This window comes from Scylla paramamosain, chromosome 30 (assembly GCF_035594125.1).
Source record: "Scylla paramamosain isolate STU-SP2022 chromosome 30, ASM3559412v1, whole genome shotgun sequence".
NCBI classification, from domain to species: Eukaryota; Metazoa; Arthropoda; class Malacostraca; order Decapoda; family Portunidae; genus Scylla; species Scylla paramamosain.
Genome location: NC_087180.1, coordinates 516,523 through 535,000, shown reverse-complemented (window position 1 = coordinate 535,000; position 18,478 = coordinate 516,523). Strand labels below are relative to the sequence as shown.

Genomic DNA, 18,478 nt, shown 5'->3' with positions numbered 1-18,478 from the left:
ACTACCTCTGAAACCACGAACACCTTAAACATCATAATAACTTCCATTTGAGCCTGTTAAGAATGCAGTGCTTGTTAAACTGCTACCTTAATAACGACCCTTAAAACCTAAATTCTTTATTTCGGAGCCTATTAAAAGCAAATCTGTCAAACTATCGCTTAAATGATAATAAAAACTTTAAAACCTAAATAAATTAACATTCACATCATGAAAGCATCCTTAAAGACCAGAATAATGTCCATATAAGCTTGTTGAAAGAGTACAATCCTTGTTACACTATTACTATTAAAACACCCGTGAAAAAAAAAACAGTAACTTTCATTTCAGCCAGCCAGAAGAGCAGAATTTTTGTTACACTACCCCCCCACAAAAAACAACTCAAAACACCCGTAAAAATTTAAACTATCACTAAAACCATTAAAACACAGGTGAAAATGTTAAAGTAAAGGTAGGTTGCCACACGCGCACTTTTTGGGCACGACGTGGCACGAGGTGAGTGCGCGCCACACCGCGAGTAGAAACAGTACAGAAACAGAGACGTCGGGTACATTGCGCGCAAGAGTGTGGCGATGTGGCACGAGGTGAGCCCGATCTGGGCACGAGGTGTTGCGAGACGTGACACGAGGTGATCACGACGTGGGCACGAGGTCATCGCGACGTGCACACGAGGTGTGGCCCAACCCGACGACCCGTTTTGAGGGGTCGCACAGGCATTTTAATTAATTACGAGGTTGTTGCCGATGTACTGTCACGATATGTCACGGGGTGTTGTGAGGATGCGTCCAATATTTGCAGCGCCTCCCAAGCGGTATATAAAGGGTGGGGAATGATGATCAAGTCACTCAAAGCTAGACTGGCAAGCAGGGAAGATGGAGGAAGAAAACTACAGACAAGAGGCTCAAGTACTGATGGCAGGAATCCTGATGGTGGCTGCTGCATTGCTGCTGCGAAGAAGACGTCTACAGCAACCTCCCGTGCCACCCCAGCCACGAGCAAGAAGACCCAGAACAATATGGTGCCGTGAATGGCTTACGAGACGATCGATGCATGGCGATTTTCACCACCTGCTGCAGGAGCTCAACCGAGAAGACACCAAGGGCTACAAGAACTTCCTCCGCATCAAACCTGAACTTTTCGGAGAGATGGTGGACCGGCTTACTCCAATCCTCGCCAAAAAAGCCACCAGAATGAGAGAGCCCCTGTCAGTGGGGTTGAAGTTGGCTGTCACCCTCCGATTCCTGGCATCCGGCGATTCATATACGAGTCTGCAATACAGCTTCAGGGTCTCCAAAACCGCCATCTGTAGATTCGTACCTAAAGTCTGCGAGGCCATAATTGACATATACAAACCTGAGGTGCTCAAGTGCCCAAGAACTCCAGAAGAATGGAATCAAGTTGCCGAAGGATTCTCAAAGAGGTGGAACTATCACAAGTGTGGAGGTGGTCTGGATGGCAAGCATGTTCGAGTGAAGAAGCCCTGGCATGCAGGATCACTGTTCTTCAATTACAAGAAGTTCCACAGCATTGTCCTCATGGCCGTCGCAGATGCAAACTACAAGTTCCTGTACGTCGACGTAGGTGCTGAAGGAAGTGCTGGTGATGGAGGAACTTGGTTCAAGTGCACCCTTCACGATGCCATCGCGCAGAAACGAGTGGGATTTCCAGAGCACAGCTTCCTGCCGAGTGACGACACGCCAATCCCATTCCACATTGTTGCTGATGATGCCTTCGCCCTCAAGACCTGGCTTATGAAACCTTACTCACATCAATCCCAGGTATACGAAGAAAAAATCTTCAGCTACAGGTTGTCTCGCGCCCGTCGTGTGGTGGAAAATGCTTTCGGTCTCCTGCAGTCACGATTTAGAGTCTTCGGCACTACCATGCTACAACGACCTGCAGTTGTCAAAATTGTCACCATGTGTGGGTGTGTGATGCACAACCTGATATTGGACCGCTACTCAAATTTTCATCCCCAAGAAGTCGACTGCGAAGATGGTGACCATAACGTGATTGATGGATCGTGGAGGAACATACCAAATCTGATGCAACGCCTCCAAACTCGACGGGGAACAAATCCAACGAGAGAAGCAAAGGCCGTCCGAGACTACCTGGCTTTGTACTATGCATCAGAAGCAGGCGCAGTTCCCTGGCAAGAAAGGATGGTATATCCAAGAGGACGACCAGCAGACGAACAAAGGATGGAGCAATAATTAAATAAATAAATAATATATATATATATATATATATATATATATATATATATATATATATATATATATATATATATATATATATATATATATATATATATATATATATATATATATATATATATATATATATATATATATATATATATATAAGCTGTGTTAATAAATGTTATCTGTGTATTTGATAATAAAGAAACCGATTAAGCTTCCTTGACTGAATTATACCCCAAAATATAAACTATATACATTATAGGAATATCATATTTGGGTGGGAGGGAATGGGAAAGGAAATAAGAGTAAAATAGAATATATGTTAAAAAAAATTTTAAATATGAATTTAATGTTTACAAAAATTATTAACTTATTAAGTAATAGGCAAATCTGGATAATTAAACACCTTCATTTATTAATTACATAAGACTTTGGTCTAAAATTGTTAAGATCGTCTGGTTATAAGATTAAAATTTTAGCAAAGAATTTTTCATATTTACGACATTGAAATAAAATCTATACTTGATGGATATATCAAAGCTATAAAATGTTCATATATATATATATATATATATATATATATATATATATATATATATATATATATATATATATATATATATATATATGGGGACAGTACCTTTTCCATGTGTGATTCTCTGATTTAATTTTCCAAGTGTTTTACCTTTTACCAGTTATTATTTCAATACCTTATTTATATATTCAGTTATTATTTTCCAAGTTCTTTATTACCAACTCTTCATTATTCCCTTTTATCTGTTATCATTTCAAATCCTCAATTTTCAATCCATTTCTTAACTTCCCAAGTTTTAGTATATTTTTTTTCTCTTTTACCATTTATGTCCCAATTATTTATATTCAGTTTGTAGTTTATAATTTTTTTTTACTGGTAAAAGGAAACATTAAAAAAGTGTTTTTAATGTCTCCTTTTACCAGTTATTATTTTATATCCATACTTATATTATAAATGAAAAGGGAAAAAATATAGTTGTTTTTTTCATATTTATTTCATACATTTTAACATATTTTTATATGCAATACATTTTTATTTTGTTTACATCTACTCGTCGCTATCCTCCGCCTCGTAGCCCTTCGGCGTCTCGATCATGGGGGACATTATGGCCTTTTTCGCCGGCGATTTCGTCTTCTGGCCCTGGAGTTTGGTGGTCGTACTTGTGTGCTGCAGGGTCTTGACGGGGGACGGTGAACAGCCGAGTATAGATTCCCACTGTATTGGGGTGGGCACCTGCTGCTGCTGTGGCTGCTGAGGGAACTGTTGCTGTTCTGATTGTTGAGGCTGGTATTGTTGTTGAGGCTGTTGGTACTGTTGTTGTTGAGGCTGTTGGTACTGTTGTTGTTGGTATTGGGGCTGCGAGTAATGTGGCTGCTGGTACTGCGGCTGATGATAGACTGGAGGAGGAGGAGGAGGAGCAGGAGCAAGAGTAGGCGGTGCAGGAGGCTGCCACAGGTGTGATGGGCTCGCAACTCCTAGTGGCATGGGCACAGAATCCAGCAACCTCCTCGGGTCTTTAATAGCACTCCTGGTCATCACTGGTTCCTCCATGAGGCTGATCATGTACGCGATCTTGGAGAAGAGTACTCCATGATGCATGGGGGAAACCTTCTTCAGGCGAGTGTACATAAATTCAACAAACTGCCGGATGTCAGCGTCAGGTCCCTCGACTGGTGGTTTTCGTGTAGCTAGCAGCTGTGCACTCTGGAGTAGTTCTTGGATGGCACTGCTCTCCTGGGTAGATTTGGTGGATCGTGGGCTGGATAGTTCCTCCTCCTGCCGTTCCTTCTTCCTCTTCCTCCTGGCAACTGAGTGGGCCGATAGGACAGACTCATGGCTGGAGGAATCTTGATCGTCACCTTGTCTGCCGAAGTCATCACTAGGGTGCGTACTTTCGTGGGCGATGTGACCTGCCAGGAAGGCCCAAACCTCGACGATCTTCTGCTCCCTCTGCGTCCTCGGCCTGGCTGCTGATCCACTCTTGCTCTCCCTCTTCTCGATTTTCCCAAAATCTGTTCTCTTCTTGTCCACCACCTTCTTCACCTGCTGGTGAGAACAGTCCGAGAAAGTTTGGGCCAGGTCCTTCCAGAGGCTCTCCTTCCACGCCGGATTCAGCCACTTCTCGTTCCGCTTATCGTAGAGCTCTGGATGCAACTGGACGTAGTTTGCTATCTCCCTCAGCTGGTCGTCGTTGAAGGGGTAGTCCTGAACGTCTTTCTTGGATGGCCGAGTGCGTTTCCTGGAGAGCCCAGCAACAGGTTGTACCTTCACCACTTCCACATCAGGAACGTCAGTGTCGTCAGGAACCTCAGGAGGAACATCACCAGTTTCTTCCTCCTGCAGACTCGGGGAAGACTCCTGCTGTGGTGCTTGCTGCTTGCCTTTCTTGGGCATCTTGGAAAGGTTGGCTGGAGATGGGAGGGTTCTTCTTCTGTCTGTGTTTGCGAGATAAGTGACCATGTGGCCCACGGGTGCTGTTTATATACCCCTTGGATCAGGTCACGTGAGAGGCAATTATACAGCTCGCCACCACCTCGCGCTAACTTCGTGCCCACCTCGGACTAACGTCGCGCCCACCTCGCACTAACCTCGTACCACCCCGCACCACACCTCGTGACACCTCGCGCCCAGGTAGCACGAGCTCGCACCACTGCGCGCCAGGCGCGACGTCGTGCCAATAGGCGCGAGGTGTCTCGAACAGGGTACGAGGTGTCACGAGGTGATGGCACGAGGTGGGGCCGACGTCGCCACTTCGTACCACGTCGGGAAAAAAAATGAAACTGTTTTAATTTTAACGCGACGTCGTGCCACCTGCCTCGACTTCCCCGACTTGGTGGCAAGAGGTCTGCACGAGCTGCCGCGCTGTTGGGCACGAGTTGGCGCGAATTGGGTGCGCACTCACCTCGTGCCACGTCGTGCCCAAAAAGTGCGCGTGTGGCAACCCGCCTTAAGACTATCAAAACACCCGTGAAAGCCAGTCACTTTAATCTCAGCTAGTCAGAAGAGCAGAATCCTTGTTAAACTTAAAAAAAAAAAAACTCAAAACACTCGTGATAAGTTAAACTATCACTAAAATTATCGTAACACAAGTGAAAAGGTTAAATCAAGACTATCAAAACACCCGTGAAAACCACAATAACTTTCATTTCAGCCAGTTAGAAGAGCAGAATTTTGTTACACCATGAAAAAAAAAAACTCAAAACACTCGTAAAAAAAATTAAATAATCACTAAAACTATCAAACACAAGTGAATAAGTTAAATCAACATTAGTAACTTTCATTTCAGCCAGTTAGAAGAGCAGAATTTTGTTACACCATGAAAAAAACTCAAAACACTCGTAAAAAAAATTAAATAATCACTAAAACTATCAAACACAAGTGAATAAGTTAAATCAATATCAGTAACTTTCATTTCAGCCAGTTAGAAGAGCAGAATCCTTGTTAAACTATAAAAAAATAAATAAAATAAATAAATAAATAAATAAATAAAATAAAACTATCAAAACACCCTTTAAAAAAGCTAAACTATCCCTTAAACTACTACAACACAAGAAAATGAAACATAATAACATCGAGCTGACCCTGTTAAACTTTCCATATTAAACTTTCAGTATAATCATGAAAACACCCTTAAATTACCACAGTAGTTTCCACCTGACCATGTTAAGAAGTGCAGAATTTTTGTCTATACACCTCTCACTACAACACAAATTACACAGGAGAGAGAGAGAGAGAGAGAGAGAGAGAGAGAGAGAGAGAGAGAGAGAGAGAGAGAGAGAGAGAGAGAGAGAGAGAGAGAGAGAGAGAGAGAGAAAAAAAATTTTACTGTATCCATAAAACCACAGACGTTGCATAAAATCTCTCTCTCTCTCTCTCTCTCTCTCTCTCTCTCTCTCTCTCTCTCTCTCTCTCTCTCTCTCTCTCTCCTCATCATGTGACTGGTGTGTTCGAGCCAAGACAGAGGCGGCTGAATAATGGGTCTCTCTCTCTCTCTCTCTCTCTCTCTCTCTCTCTCTCTCTCTCTCTCTCTCTCTCTCTCTCTCTCTCTCACACACACACACACACACACACACACACACACACACACACACACACACACACACACACACACACAAACACACAGATAGAATGAGAGAGAGAGAGAGAGAGAGAGAGAGAGAGAGAGAGAGAGAGAGAGAGAGAGAGAGAGAGAGAGAGAGAGAGAGAGAGAGAGACGTCGATCTAAGAACTTTAACCAACACGAATCTCTCTCTCTCTCTCTCTCTCTCTCTCTCTCTCTCTCTCTCTCTCTCTCTCTCTCTCGAGTTCGGGTATCTGCCACTGACACATATTAATGATAAGCTATTTTTAAGATAAGGATAAGGAGTACAGTGGTGGTGGTGGTGGTGGTGGTGGTGGTGGTGGTGGTAGTAGTAGTAGTAGTAGCAGTAGTAGTAGTAGTAGTAGTAGTAGTAGTAGTAGTAGTAGTAGTAGTAGTAGTAGTAGTAGTAGTAGTAGTAGTAGTAGTAGTAGTAGTAGTAGTAGTAGTAGTAGTAGTAGTAGTAGTAGTAGTAGTAGTAGTAGTAGTAGTAGTAAAGTTGAGGACGACTTCTAAACCACCACCACCACGAAAATTAAACGACTTATTTCCAAATATTCGTAGTAAGTTACGCACATTTTTTTTTTAAAGTATATCTGCCATTACAACGAATACAAGCATGCCACATTCCGGCACACTGTACTTAAAAACTAACTTATCTCTCCATTTCCTCAGTCAACGGTACTGTACATGTGCCAGATACTTATTTCAGTTACACATCCCTACTGGCAACGTCTGCCTGTCTTCCCCGCTCCCAATACTCATATGGGCCAAAATTCACCACGACTATTTTCCAAGACTACGCAGTGATTAGCCGGGTTCCTAAGACTGTTCCTCCAGTTAATAACGTAGAAACCACGTTAACCTGTCACTAGAACCATGAAAACACCCTTATAATCCCGTATTATTTTTTTTTCTTTTACTGTAGGAGGGACACCAGCCAAGGGCAACAATAATCCAATAAATAAAAAAGAAAAAAAAGCCGACTGAGATGCCGGTCCTCGAACAGGGTCCGAAGCGGTAGTCAAAAATTAAAGGATAAGTGTCTTGAAGCCTCCCTCTTGAAGGAGAATGCTCTGCCCTTACCACGCCTGCTTTCCAAGGCTACAGTGTTCCTCCAGTTCATAATGTAGAAATCACGTTATTCTGTCACTAGAACCATAAAAACACCCTTAAAACCCTGTCTTCACAAACACTGCTATTATCACGTCTGCTTTCCAAGGCTACAGTGTTCCTCCATAATGTAGAAATCACGTTATTGTCGCTAGAACCATGAAAACACCCTTAAAATCCTGTATTCACAACACTCTGGTATAATCACGTCTGTTTTCCAAGGCTACAAATGTTCCTCCAGTTGATAATGTAGAAGTCATAATATTCTGTCATTAGAACCATGAAAACACCCTTAAATTCCCGTATTCACAAACACTTTGCTATTATATTTGTTTTCCAAGGCCGGGTTCTCACTTCATCTATATAGAACAGTGTAGCTCAGAGGTGTTTCAGAATACTTATTACTGCCTTCTGTCCCTTGTCGTGCTGCACCTTACCCTGCAGTTCCGCGAGGGCCAATATGTGTGGTGCTGCTACTGCTGTTTTTTAAGGGTGTTTTCATGGTTCTTGTGACAGATTGACAAGATTTCTACATTATGGACAGGGAGAAATACTACTCTTGAGAACTAGGTTAATCATCTCTGGTTTTTAAAAATGGTTCTGGCGAGAGAGCAAAATGTTAGAGAATCAGGGTTTTTTCGTATTTTCATGGTTCTAGTGACAAGTTAACAAGATATCCACATTACGAACAGAAGAAACACTCTCGAGAACCCCGCTAATCATCTCTGTGGCCTTTGAAAATGTCTTGAAGAGAGGGCAAAACGTTACAGAATCCGTATTTTTTTTTTTCATGGTTCGTGATATTATCAAGATTTCTACGATATGGAAAGGGGAAACACACTTGAGAACCCGGCTAATCATCCCAGTGACCTTTGAAAATTGTCATACCGAGAGAACAAAGCGTTTGAGAATCAGGGTTTTTTCGTATTTTCCATGGTTCTAGTGACAGATTAACAAGATTTCTACATTATGAACAGGAGAAACACTCTTGAGAACCCGGCTAATCATCTCTGTGGCCTTTGAAAATGGTCGTGGTAAGGAACCAAAGCGTTTCAAAATACCGGGCTGAAGGTGAAGGTTTCCGTAACTAGGGCAGTGTGGGAGCGACCGCCTCCTCATGTGCCTAGCCAAGGTCATTGAACCGTTCGGAAAAACACACCGCGGCCTCTCGTACTGTTGCATGAGAGAGAGAGAGAGAGAGAGAGAGAGAGAGAGAGAGAGAGAGAGAGAGAGAGAGAGAGAGAGAGAGAGAGAGAGAGAGAGAGAGAGAGAGAGAGAGAGAGAGATTGACATAGGTGGGATGTAGTAGTAGTAGTAGTAGTAGTAGTAGTACAAAAAGAACGAAAAAGTAGTAGTAGTAGTAGTAGTAGTAAAGAAAAGAAAAAAGAAAAAACGAAAAGTAGTAGTAGTAGTAGTAGTAGTAGTAGTAGTAGTAGTAGTAGTAGTAGTAGTAGTAGTAGTAGTAGTAGTAGTAGTAGTAGTAGTAAAGAAAAAGAAAGAAGGAAAAAAAACGAAAAGTAATAGTAGTAGTAGTAGTAGTAGTAGTAGTAGTAGTAGTAGTAGTAGTAGTAGTAGTAGTAGTAGTAGTAGTAGTAGTAGTAGTAGTAGTAGTGTACTTAGGATGTTGCTATGAGGGTATCATTAGCAACAACAACGAAGTACTACGGCGGCGGCGGCGGCGGCGGAGGAGGAGGAGAGCAGTAGTGGTGGTGGTAGTGAAGACAAATGGTGGTGGTGGTGGTGGTGGTGGTTACACGTGACTTCACCCACTCATCGTGACGTTCCGGTTCCATTACACCAGTCATGAGAGAGAGAGAGAGAGAGAGAGAGAGAGAGAGAGAGAGAGAGAGAGAGAGAGAGAGAGAAGGGGATGCAGTTGTTAGTCACTTCCTGTCCCTATCCACCTTTTCTCTCTCTCTCTCTCTCTCTCTCTCTCTCTCTCTCTCTCTCTCTCTCTCTCTCTCTCTCTCTCTCTCTCTCTCTCTCCATAAGTACGTATCCCACAGTTTTCGAGGAATAATTTAATCTGAAGTGCAGCTATGAGTTGTTATCAAGATATGTATTCTTTTTTTAACCGGTACGGATCAATCTATGTGAACATAAATCTATTTACTTACCTGTCTGTCCATTTATCTATATATCCGTCTACTTATCTAGCAATCCATTTACTTATCTATTTATAAACCTATCATTCTATCTATCTACGTATCTACTTGTCTATTTATCAATCTCTATCAACCAAGCTCTATACTTCTGTTCACCTGCCGATCCATCTGTCTACCTGTCAATCTATCTATCTATCTACGTATGTATGTACCTACCAACTTATCTACGTATCTATCCATTCATTTATATTATCTATCTATCTATTAGGCCAGCCATCTATCTATCCACCGGTGTGTCACTTAACAGACCACGAAGAGAAGGGATTACGTATACAAGTCTTAAAATAGTTACGAAATGAGGCTTCCCAGTATGGTGGTGGTGGTGGTGGTGGTGGTGGTGGTGTGTGTGTGTGTGTGTGTGTGTGTGTGTGTGTGTGTGTGTGTGTGTGTGTGTGTGTGTGTGTGTGTGTTAAATAAATGATACTAAATTCCATCATGGTAAGACTACTACTACTACTACTACTACTACTACTTTTCTTCCCCCTTCACCTACTACTCATATTACCGTTATAACCTCTTATTTTTTCTTAATTGTATTATTACTTCTACTACTACTACCATACCTACTAATACTACTTACAACAACAACAACAACAACAACAACAACAACAACAAGCACCTCTACTGTACCACAACAACAACAACAATAACAAATAAATAAAACACAACAGCAGGAAGGAAGGAAGGAAGGAAGGAAGGACGAAGGAAGGAATAACAAAACCACCACCACCACCACCACCGCCAATGCAGTACAACTATGAGTCACACTTACTTGTCTGAGAAAAGTGATAGGCTTCTGTCCCATGGCATGCGCGTCACCTATGTTGGCCTTGATGACTGTCTTGAAGGGCTTCTCTGCTCCCTGCAAAGACATGAGACAACCTTGGCTCTTAATACTGCCCTCTGTACTTACCAGAGAGAGAGAGAGAGAGAGAGAGAGAGAGAGAGAGAGAGAGAGAGAGAGAGAGAGAGAGAGAGAGAGAGAGAGAGAGAGAGAGAGAGAGAGAAACTGGAATGAACTGGAGATAATAATTGTGGGGAAGAGAGAGAGAGAGAGAGAGAGAGAGAGAGAGAGAGAGAGAGAGAGAGAGAGAGAGAGAGAGAGAGAGAGAGAGAGAGAGAGAGAGAGAGAGAGAGAGAGAGAGAGAGAGAGAATCTTAATCAATGGACTGAGAGAGAGAGAATGTTAATGAATGGAGAGAGAGAGAGAGAGAGAGAGAGAGAGAGAGAGAGAGAGAGAGAGAGAGAGAGAGAGAGAGAGAGAGAGAGAGAGAGAGAGAGAGAGAGAGAATCTTAATCAATGGACTGAGAGAGAATGTTAATGAATGGAGAGAGAGAGAGAGAGAGAGAGAGAGAGAGAGAGAGAGAGAGAGAGAGAGAGAGAGAGAGAGAGAGAGAGAGAGAGAGAGAGAGAGAGAGAGAGAGAGAGAGAATCTTAATCAATGGACTGAGAGAGAATGTTAATGAATGGAGAGAGAGAGAGAGAGAGAGAGAGAGAGAGAGAGAGAGAGAGAGAGAGAGAGAGAGAGAGAGAGAGAGAGAGAGAGAGAGAGAGAGAGAGAGAGAGAGAGAGAGAGAGAGAGAATGTTAATGAATGGACTGAGAGAGAGAGAGAGAGAGAGAGAGAGAGAGAGAGAGAGAGAGAGAGAGAGAGAGAGAGAGAGAGAGAGAGAGAGAGAGAGAGAGAGAGAGAGAGAGAGAGAGAGAGAGAGAGAGAGAGAGAGAGAGAGGATAGGTGAAAGATAAGACCAAATTACAACAAACAATTTAATGAACTGAAACAAATACTAGAAGAAAATAAATAAATAAAATAACACCTTTCCTTTTCTTTCCATGTAAACATGTTCCAATACTTGAAGACAAAAGAGGAAGAGGAGACCAGGTTACAACACACGAGTAACAACTCATTGAGAAGATATACCAGAAGAAAAAGAAGAGGAGGAGGAGGAAAAAGAAAATATTAATGCAAATACAAAAAGGAGGCTGGATACCGAAGAGAACACAAAGAAAGTTTAAGAAAGGGAGAATGATATGAAAAATTACCTACATCCCTTGAGAAAATGAGTAGAAATGCAGATTAAAAGAAAACCTGAATACAGAAACAGTTGATGAAAAGAAGGGAGAGGTAAAAATGAACTGCATCCCCCAATTAAAACAAAAGTACCTGACACATTACAAGACAGTGTGATGGAGGCAAGGAAGCCTGGGAGATTAGAAACCAGTGAGACAGAGGCAAGTTACCTGCACCACCCAGTAGAAGACAGCATTAATATAGACAGACAGTTGAAAAAGAGAGAAATATGACAAAATTAACACTGCCCATCATAGAAATAAAGGAAGCCTGGGAGATTAGAAGCCAGTGAGACAGAGGCAAGTTATCTGCACCACCTAATAGAAGACAGTGAAAAGAGATACACAGAACCACTCCCTGATCAGGCCCGGCACACCACTGCTGGGCAAAAAACTTGGCCACTCAAGGCTGAGTGAGAACAAAACTCTTTGTTTTTTTATTTTTTTTGGTGAGCAACTTAATAAAGGTTTTTACCATTTTTCGATACACTTGGCTGGTCTCTTTCACATATGATATAAAAAGGAAAGAAAAAAAAGTAAAAAATAATGGCTTTGAAAGGTAAAGCCCACAGTGGAGAAATGGTAGGCTGGGTTTTTTGTGATGGTACCATTAACCTATAAGAAAAAGGCTTCGCTATTCAATAAAATAATAAGTAAATAAATAAATAATAATAATAACACATCCACACTCCTTCATCCAAATTCACTTCCTCTCTGTCAGTCTGTGTATAATTCCATAGTAGGACAAAAACTTTCCTCTCTTCTGAGTCATCAAGTCACAGTAATGTAAGAACACTCCCATCTCATTCTGAAACGCCTGGCAAACTGATGCCGCATTTCTACCAAACACCCTAATTGTAAAGAACCAGATCATGCAAATACAGTAGAAACGGTAAATTTGTCACATATTCTAAAACAAGATGGTTATATGTACAGCAGTCATCAAGTGGCACATCAATACAGTAAATTTGTTGCATATTCTAAAACAAGATGGGAATGTGTACAACACTTATCAAGTGAGGGATCAGTACAGTAAATCTGTCACATTCTAAAACAAATTGGGAATATGTAGAGCAATCAGAAAGTGAGGCATCGGTCAGTGGCCATGTTACTGTGTTCCTGAGTTCCCAGTTGGCTGAGTTACAGACACACATGGTGAGATACAGTATACTGACACATTGACTAAAGCTTTATATAAAAACAAACCAGTACCTACAATGTTTTGTTATTTCTGTGTTGAAGGAAGCTAGATAAGAAAGTGAAATAAAAGGAAAATTTTAAAAGAACACTAATTTGCCACTCTCAAAACATAAGACATGAGTCTGAAAACTCCCAACACATGACACCCACACATGACAAGAAGGCACTGATAAACACACTAATGAGGGGGTGAGGTGTGGAGGTGCAGTGCTACTAAGAACACTTGTCATGTTAGCACCTTATACATTTGGCCAAACACTCTCACACCCACACAAATACACCCTCATAATTACACCCACATACCCTCACAGCCACAACCACACACCCTCATACCCCTACAGGAATAAAGTTACCTACCTGACATATATTACAAGGCAATGTGATGGAGGTTAAGAACTTACCCAAAAGAATACTGCATAAAGATAGACAGAGACAGTTAAGAAAAGAGAGAAATAAAAAAAAAAAAAATGAAGACCACCTCTCATAGAAACAAAAGTCCCTGATATAGATTAGAAGACAGTGTGATGGAGGCCAGGGACTTACACTCATCTAATAGAATACTGCAGGAATGTAGACCCTCACACTTTCAAAGCCAGACAGCCACACACCCTCACACCTCCACAGCAGGGTCATCCTTGGCCCTGCATACACCACCTATGAAGAAGCCCTGACCACCCTGAGTCTGTCCAGAATATCCACCAGGCACCGAGAGGCTCTGGAGAAGTTTGGGAGGGGACTACTGCATCATCCGCGTCTCAGAAACATGCTGCCGCCCGACGCGCCTCGCCCGGTCCGTGCCACCAGACACCACAACAAAATAACGCCCCTGAAGGCGCCGCGCACGGACCGGTACAGACTCAGTGCGATTCCCACCATGGTGCGAGCCATCAATCATTAGTATTTCCCTCCTAGATTAGACTTACCTTTAGGATTAATGTTAAGTTTTTCCCCATCCCCTATGTACATTTTCAGTTTGTCAACTGCCTAAATAATAAACCGTTTATTATTATTATTATTATTATTACAGCCACACAGCCACACACCTCCATACCCTCACACCTTCACAGCCACAAAGCACACTCTCACACCACATCCTCACACCCACACAGCTACATACCTTCACAGCCTCACACCTCCACACCCTCAAATCTTCACAGCCATATAGCTACACATTTTCACAGCCATACAACTTCACTCATAGCCACACAGCCATACCTTCACAGCCACACACCTTCACAGTCACACACCTTCACAGCCACACACCTTCACAACCTCACATCTTCACAGCCACAGCGCCTCAGAGCCTCACACCATCACCAACTAACACACACACACACACACACATTGCCAGTCTCACAGTCATCCACAAAACTTTTATCAAACAATGTCATGAGTTTTTTGGTGTGAAAAAAGTAAAGTTGCTGTGATTTTGTTAAAAGTTCAGTATGTGTGTGTGTGTGTGTGTGTGTGTGTGTGTGTGTGTGTGTGTGTGTGTGTGTGTGTGTGTGTGTGTGTGTGTGTCACATCAATTTAGACTGTGATTGATAAATTAATTACTCAAGAATTCACAAATGACAACACTGCAACACTCAAAACAGGAGCTGACAACACTGCAACACTCAACACAGAAGTGACAACACTGCAACTCAGCATGGATGAGGTGACATTACAGCACTCAATTCAACACAGGAGAGGTGACACACTGCAACACTCAGCATGGGAGAGGTGACAACACTACAACACTCAACTCAACACAGAAGTGAAACCACTGCAACAATCAGCCTGGGAGAGGTGACAACACTGCAACACTCAACACAGGAAAGGTGACAACACTGTAACACTCAACACAGGAGAGCTGATAACACTGCAACTCAACACAGGAGCTGACAACACTGTAACACAAGAGAGCTGACAATACTGCAACACTCAATGTAAAGGGTGACAACACTGTAACACAGGAGAGCTGACAATACTGCAACACTCAATGTAAAGGGTGACAACACTGTAACACAGGAGAGCTGACAATACTGCAACACTCAATGTAAAGGGTGACAACACTGCAACACTCAATGTAAAGGGTGACAACCCTGCAACACTCAACATATGAAGAATGACAACACTGCAACACTTAACACAGGAAAGGTGACAACACTGCAACACTCAACACAGGAGAGCTGATAACACTGCAACACTCAACACAGGAGAGCTGACAACACTGCAACACTCAACACAGGAGCTGACAACACTGCAACACAAGAGAGCTGACATCACTGCAACACTCAACGTAAAGGATGACAACACTACAGCACTCAACATGTGAAGAGTAACAACACTGCAGCACTCAACACAGGAGGCTATCAACTCTGTAACACTCAGCACAGGTGACAACACTGCAACACTCAGCACGGGAGGATGACAACACTGCAACACTCAGCACGGGAGGGTGACAACACTTCAACACTCAGCACGGGAGGGTAACAACACTGCAACTCAATATGTGAAGGGTGACAACACTGCAACACTCACCACGGGAGGGTGACAACACTGCAACATTCAGCACGGGTGACAACACTGCAACACTCAGCACGGGAGTGACAACACTGCAACACTCAGCATGGGAGAATGACAGCATTGCAACACTCAGCACTGGGGATGACAACACTGCAACACTCAATGTAAAGGGTGACCACTGCAACACTCAGCACGCGAGGGTGACAACACTGCAACGCTCAGCATGGGAGTGACAACACTGCAACACTCAGCACGGGAGGGTGACAACACAACAACATTCAGCACGGGGAGACAACACTACAACACTCAGCACGGGAGGGTGACAACACTGCAACACTCAGCACGGAAGGGAAACAAAACTGCAACATTCAACGTAAAGTGACAACACTGCAAAACTCAGCACGGGAGTGACAACACTGCAACAGCACGGAAGTGACAACACTGCAACACTCAGCATGGGAGGGTGACAACACTAACACTCAGGACGGGAAGGTGATAACACTGTAACACAGCACGGGAAGGTGACAACACAGCAACAATCAGCATGGGACGACAACACTGCAACCATCAGCACGGGAGGGTGACAACAATGAAACACTCAGCACGGGAAGGTGACAACACTGCAACACTCAGCACGGGAAGGTGACAACACTGCAACACTCAGCATGGGAGGATGGCAACACTGCAACAATCAGCACGGAGGGTGACAACACTGCGACACAGGACGGGAGGGTGACAACAATGCAACACTCAGCACGGGAAGGTGACAACACTGCGACACTCAGCACGGGAAGGTGACAAAACTGCGACACTCAGCACGGGAAGATGACAACACTGCAACACTCAGCACGGGAAGGTGACAACACTGCGACACTCAGCACGGGAAGGTGACAACACTGCAACACTCAGCACGGGAAGTTGACAACACTGCAACACTCAGCACGGAAGGGTGACATCACTGCAACACTCAACGTAATGGGTGACAACACTGCAAGACTGGGTGCCAAACAGGCAGCCGGAACAAAGTTGGGCAGCAAAGTTTGGACGCGCCTGCCGCTCACTCACCGCCTGAAGCTCCTTCTCGATGGCCGTGGCGCGGATCACCAGCGGGCCGCGCACCGCGTACTCCATCTTCTTCACCTGGGAGTTCATGTTCTCCAGCGTGATTACTTTCGGACCACTTCCAGCCATGGTGGTAGATAGTAAGGCAACACTTGTCCTCTCAGTCCCGCGGCGCAGCGCACACTGAGCCTGAGCAGCCTCAGCCTGACCGGCAGGCCCAGCAGGCTGTGGCCGCCAACCCGCCCCGCCCCGCCCCGCGCTAGGCCTCGCCAGAGGACGGATCACGGCGCCCATTCTGTCTCCCGTCGCTTCCCGGTGTTGATCCTTAATGGCAGTGTGTGAGCTGGCGTGCCAACACCTGCTCTACCTGCCGGCGAAAGACAGCAGCACACAGACGTGTCCAAGCGCGGCAAATAATATATTTATATAAATAAACAGCACCGCCTCCCTCTCGGCTGAGGGAGGCGCGACTTTCTTTGTGACGCAACAAAATCTTTTAAAAATATTACTCTTCAGTCTTATCTCTGAACTGTTGTGTTTGTAGCCTTTGCTTGTTGGAACAATAAGTATCATAAATTTAAGCAAGTAGTACATGATATTTAGGATTAGTTTGAGTATGTAGATAAACGGAGATGATTCTGCTTATTTAAATGTTGGAACAACAGCTGGCGCCTATCTGTCAATTACTAAGTTACACGATAACATTACATTTGTGCATCTACCACGGTCAGTTTTTATTCATGACAACAACTCTCTATTAACCCTCGCGATAGTACATATAAATGCTGCATGACTGAATAAATGAATGGACGAATGGCGCATTCAAACAGCTTTTTAGAAACGATTACGAATTATGGCTGAATATTAATGATTTCCTAGCAGACCAAACTCTTCCAGTGAGAATTATGTAAAGCCACACACACACCGCCACCCTACGTTTTATAAATACTTGTATAGTCACGCGGTAGATGCTTCCTGGCACACCTGAGGCGCGCGTCACCTGCTTGTGCAACACACACACACACACACACACACACACACACATGAGCGATAAGAAATAACGATTTAATACATAGTTTTCCTGCAAGAATAATACGTTTAATGTATTGTTATTGAGAGAGAGAGAGAGAGAGAGAGAGAGAGAGAGAGAGAGAGAGTATTCCAAACAGGTTTGAGGTATAACATTCATATCTGACTGAGGGAACTTTTTTTGCTCCATAAACCACAAAAATGTAACATATTACCTGTATTATGATTTATGTTAATAAAAAAACTCTGCATCTTTATGACATGCATTAAATGTTAAAGAGATAAGGAGCAAAGCAATAACATTACATACCAACATTGCTCTGGATCATAAAGTTACTGAGCATTGTATTAAGGGTTGGAATCTAAATACCTCAGGAAGAACCTCCGCCTCAGTGTGGGAGAGAGGTCCTGGTGTGGTGATGTGGGTCAGAGCTGTGAGTCCCAAAACCACTTGGGGAACAGAAATAATGGACAATGGTCAGCAGGTCCCCAGGCAAGCACCACCCTTACAGCTAGAATATAAGAATGTAAGAGCATGTGGGAAGCTGCAAGAAGTTTATATGTGGCAGTCCCTGTATGATTTGTCTATTTCTGCTCATCATCCTCATCAATCTGTCTCATCTTCTTTTAAAGCTTTTTAATGACTCACCAATAACAACCTGGTTTCTGAGTCTATTCCATTCATCTACCCCTCTATCTGAGAACCAGTTCCTTCCTGTCTTTTTTTTTTTTTTTTTAATATAACTTTGTTGGGCTTGAACCCATCATTTCTTTTCCTATCATAATAACTGATCCTAAGAGTTTGCTTATGCCATCCTTGTAATATCCCCTATACCACTTAGAGACCTCTATAGAAAGAGAAAGGATGCAGATGATTTACAGTCTACTACATAAGCCTCACTGGTTGGAGAAAACAGCTGCCAATATAGAAAGACTTCATAAGCTTTGGACCAGACTTAATGTTGGTTTGCCAGTGTAGAGAGAAAGGATGAGTCACTGAGTAAAGGAGGCTTAA

The 18,478-nt window shown here is 43.2% G+C and overlaps 1 protein-coding gene across 1 annotated transcript in view; it reads right to left on the bottom strand.

The window, feature by feature from the left end:
* Positions 1–16,871, bottom strand: part of LOC135116148 (alanine aminotransferase 1-like) — a 47,278-nt gene extending 30,407 nt beyond the window's left edge. The window contains exons 1-2 of the mRNA XM_064033394.1: positions 16,438–16,871; positions 10,364–10,453 (exon numbers count right to left, since the gene is read on the bottom strand). Coding sequence (XP_063889464.1) covers positions 10,364–10,453; positions 16,438–16,728 — 381 coding nt within the window. The 5' untranslated portion in view covers positions 16,729–16,871. The remainder of the gene's footprint in view (positions 1–10,363; positions 10,454–16,437) is intronic.
* Between the last annotated feature and the right edge of the window lie 1,607 nt (positions 16,872–18,478).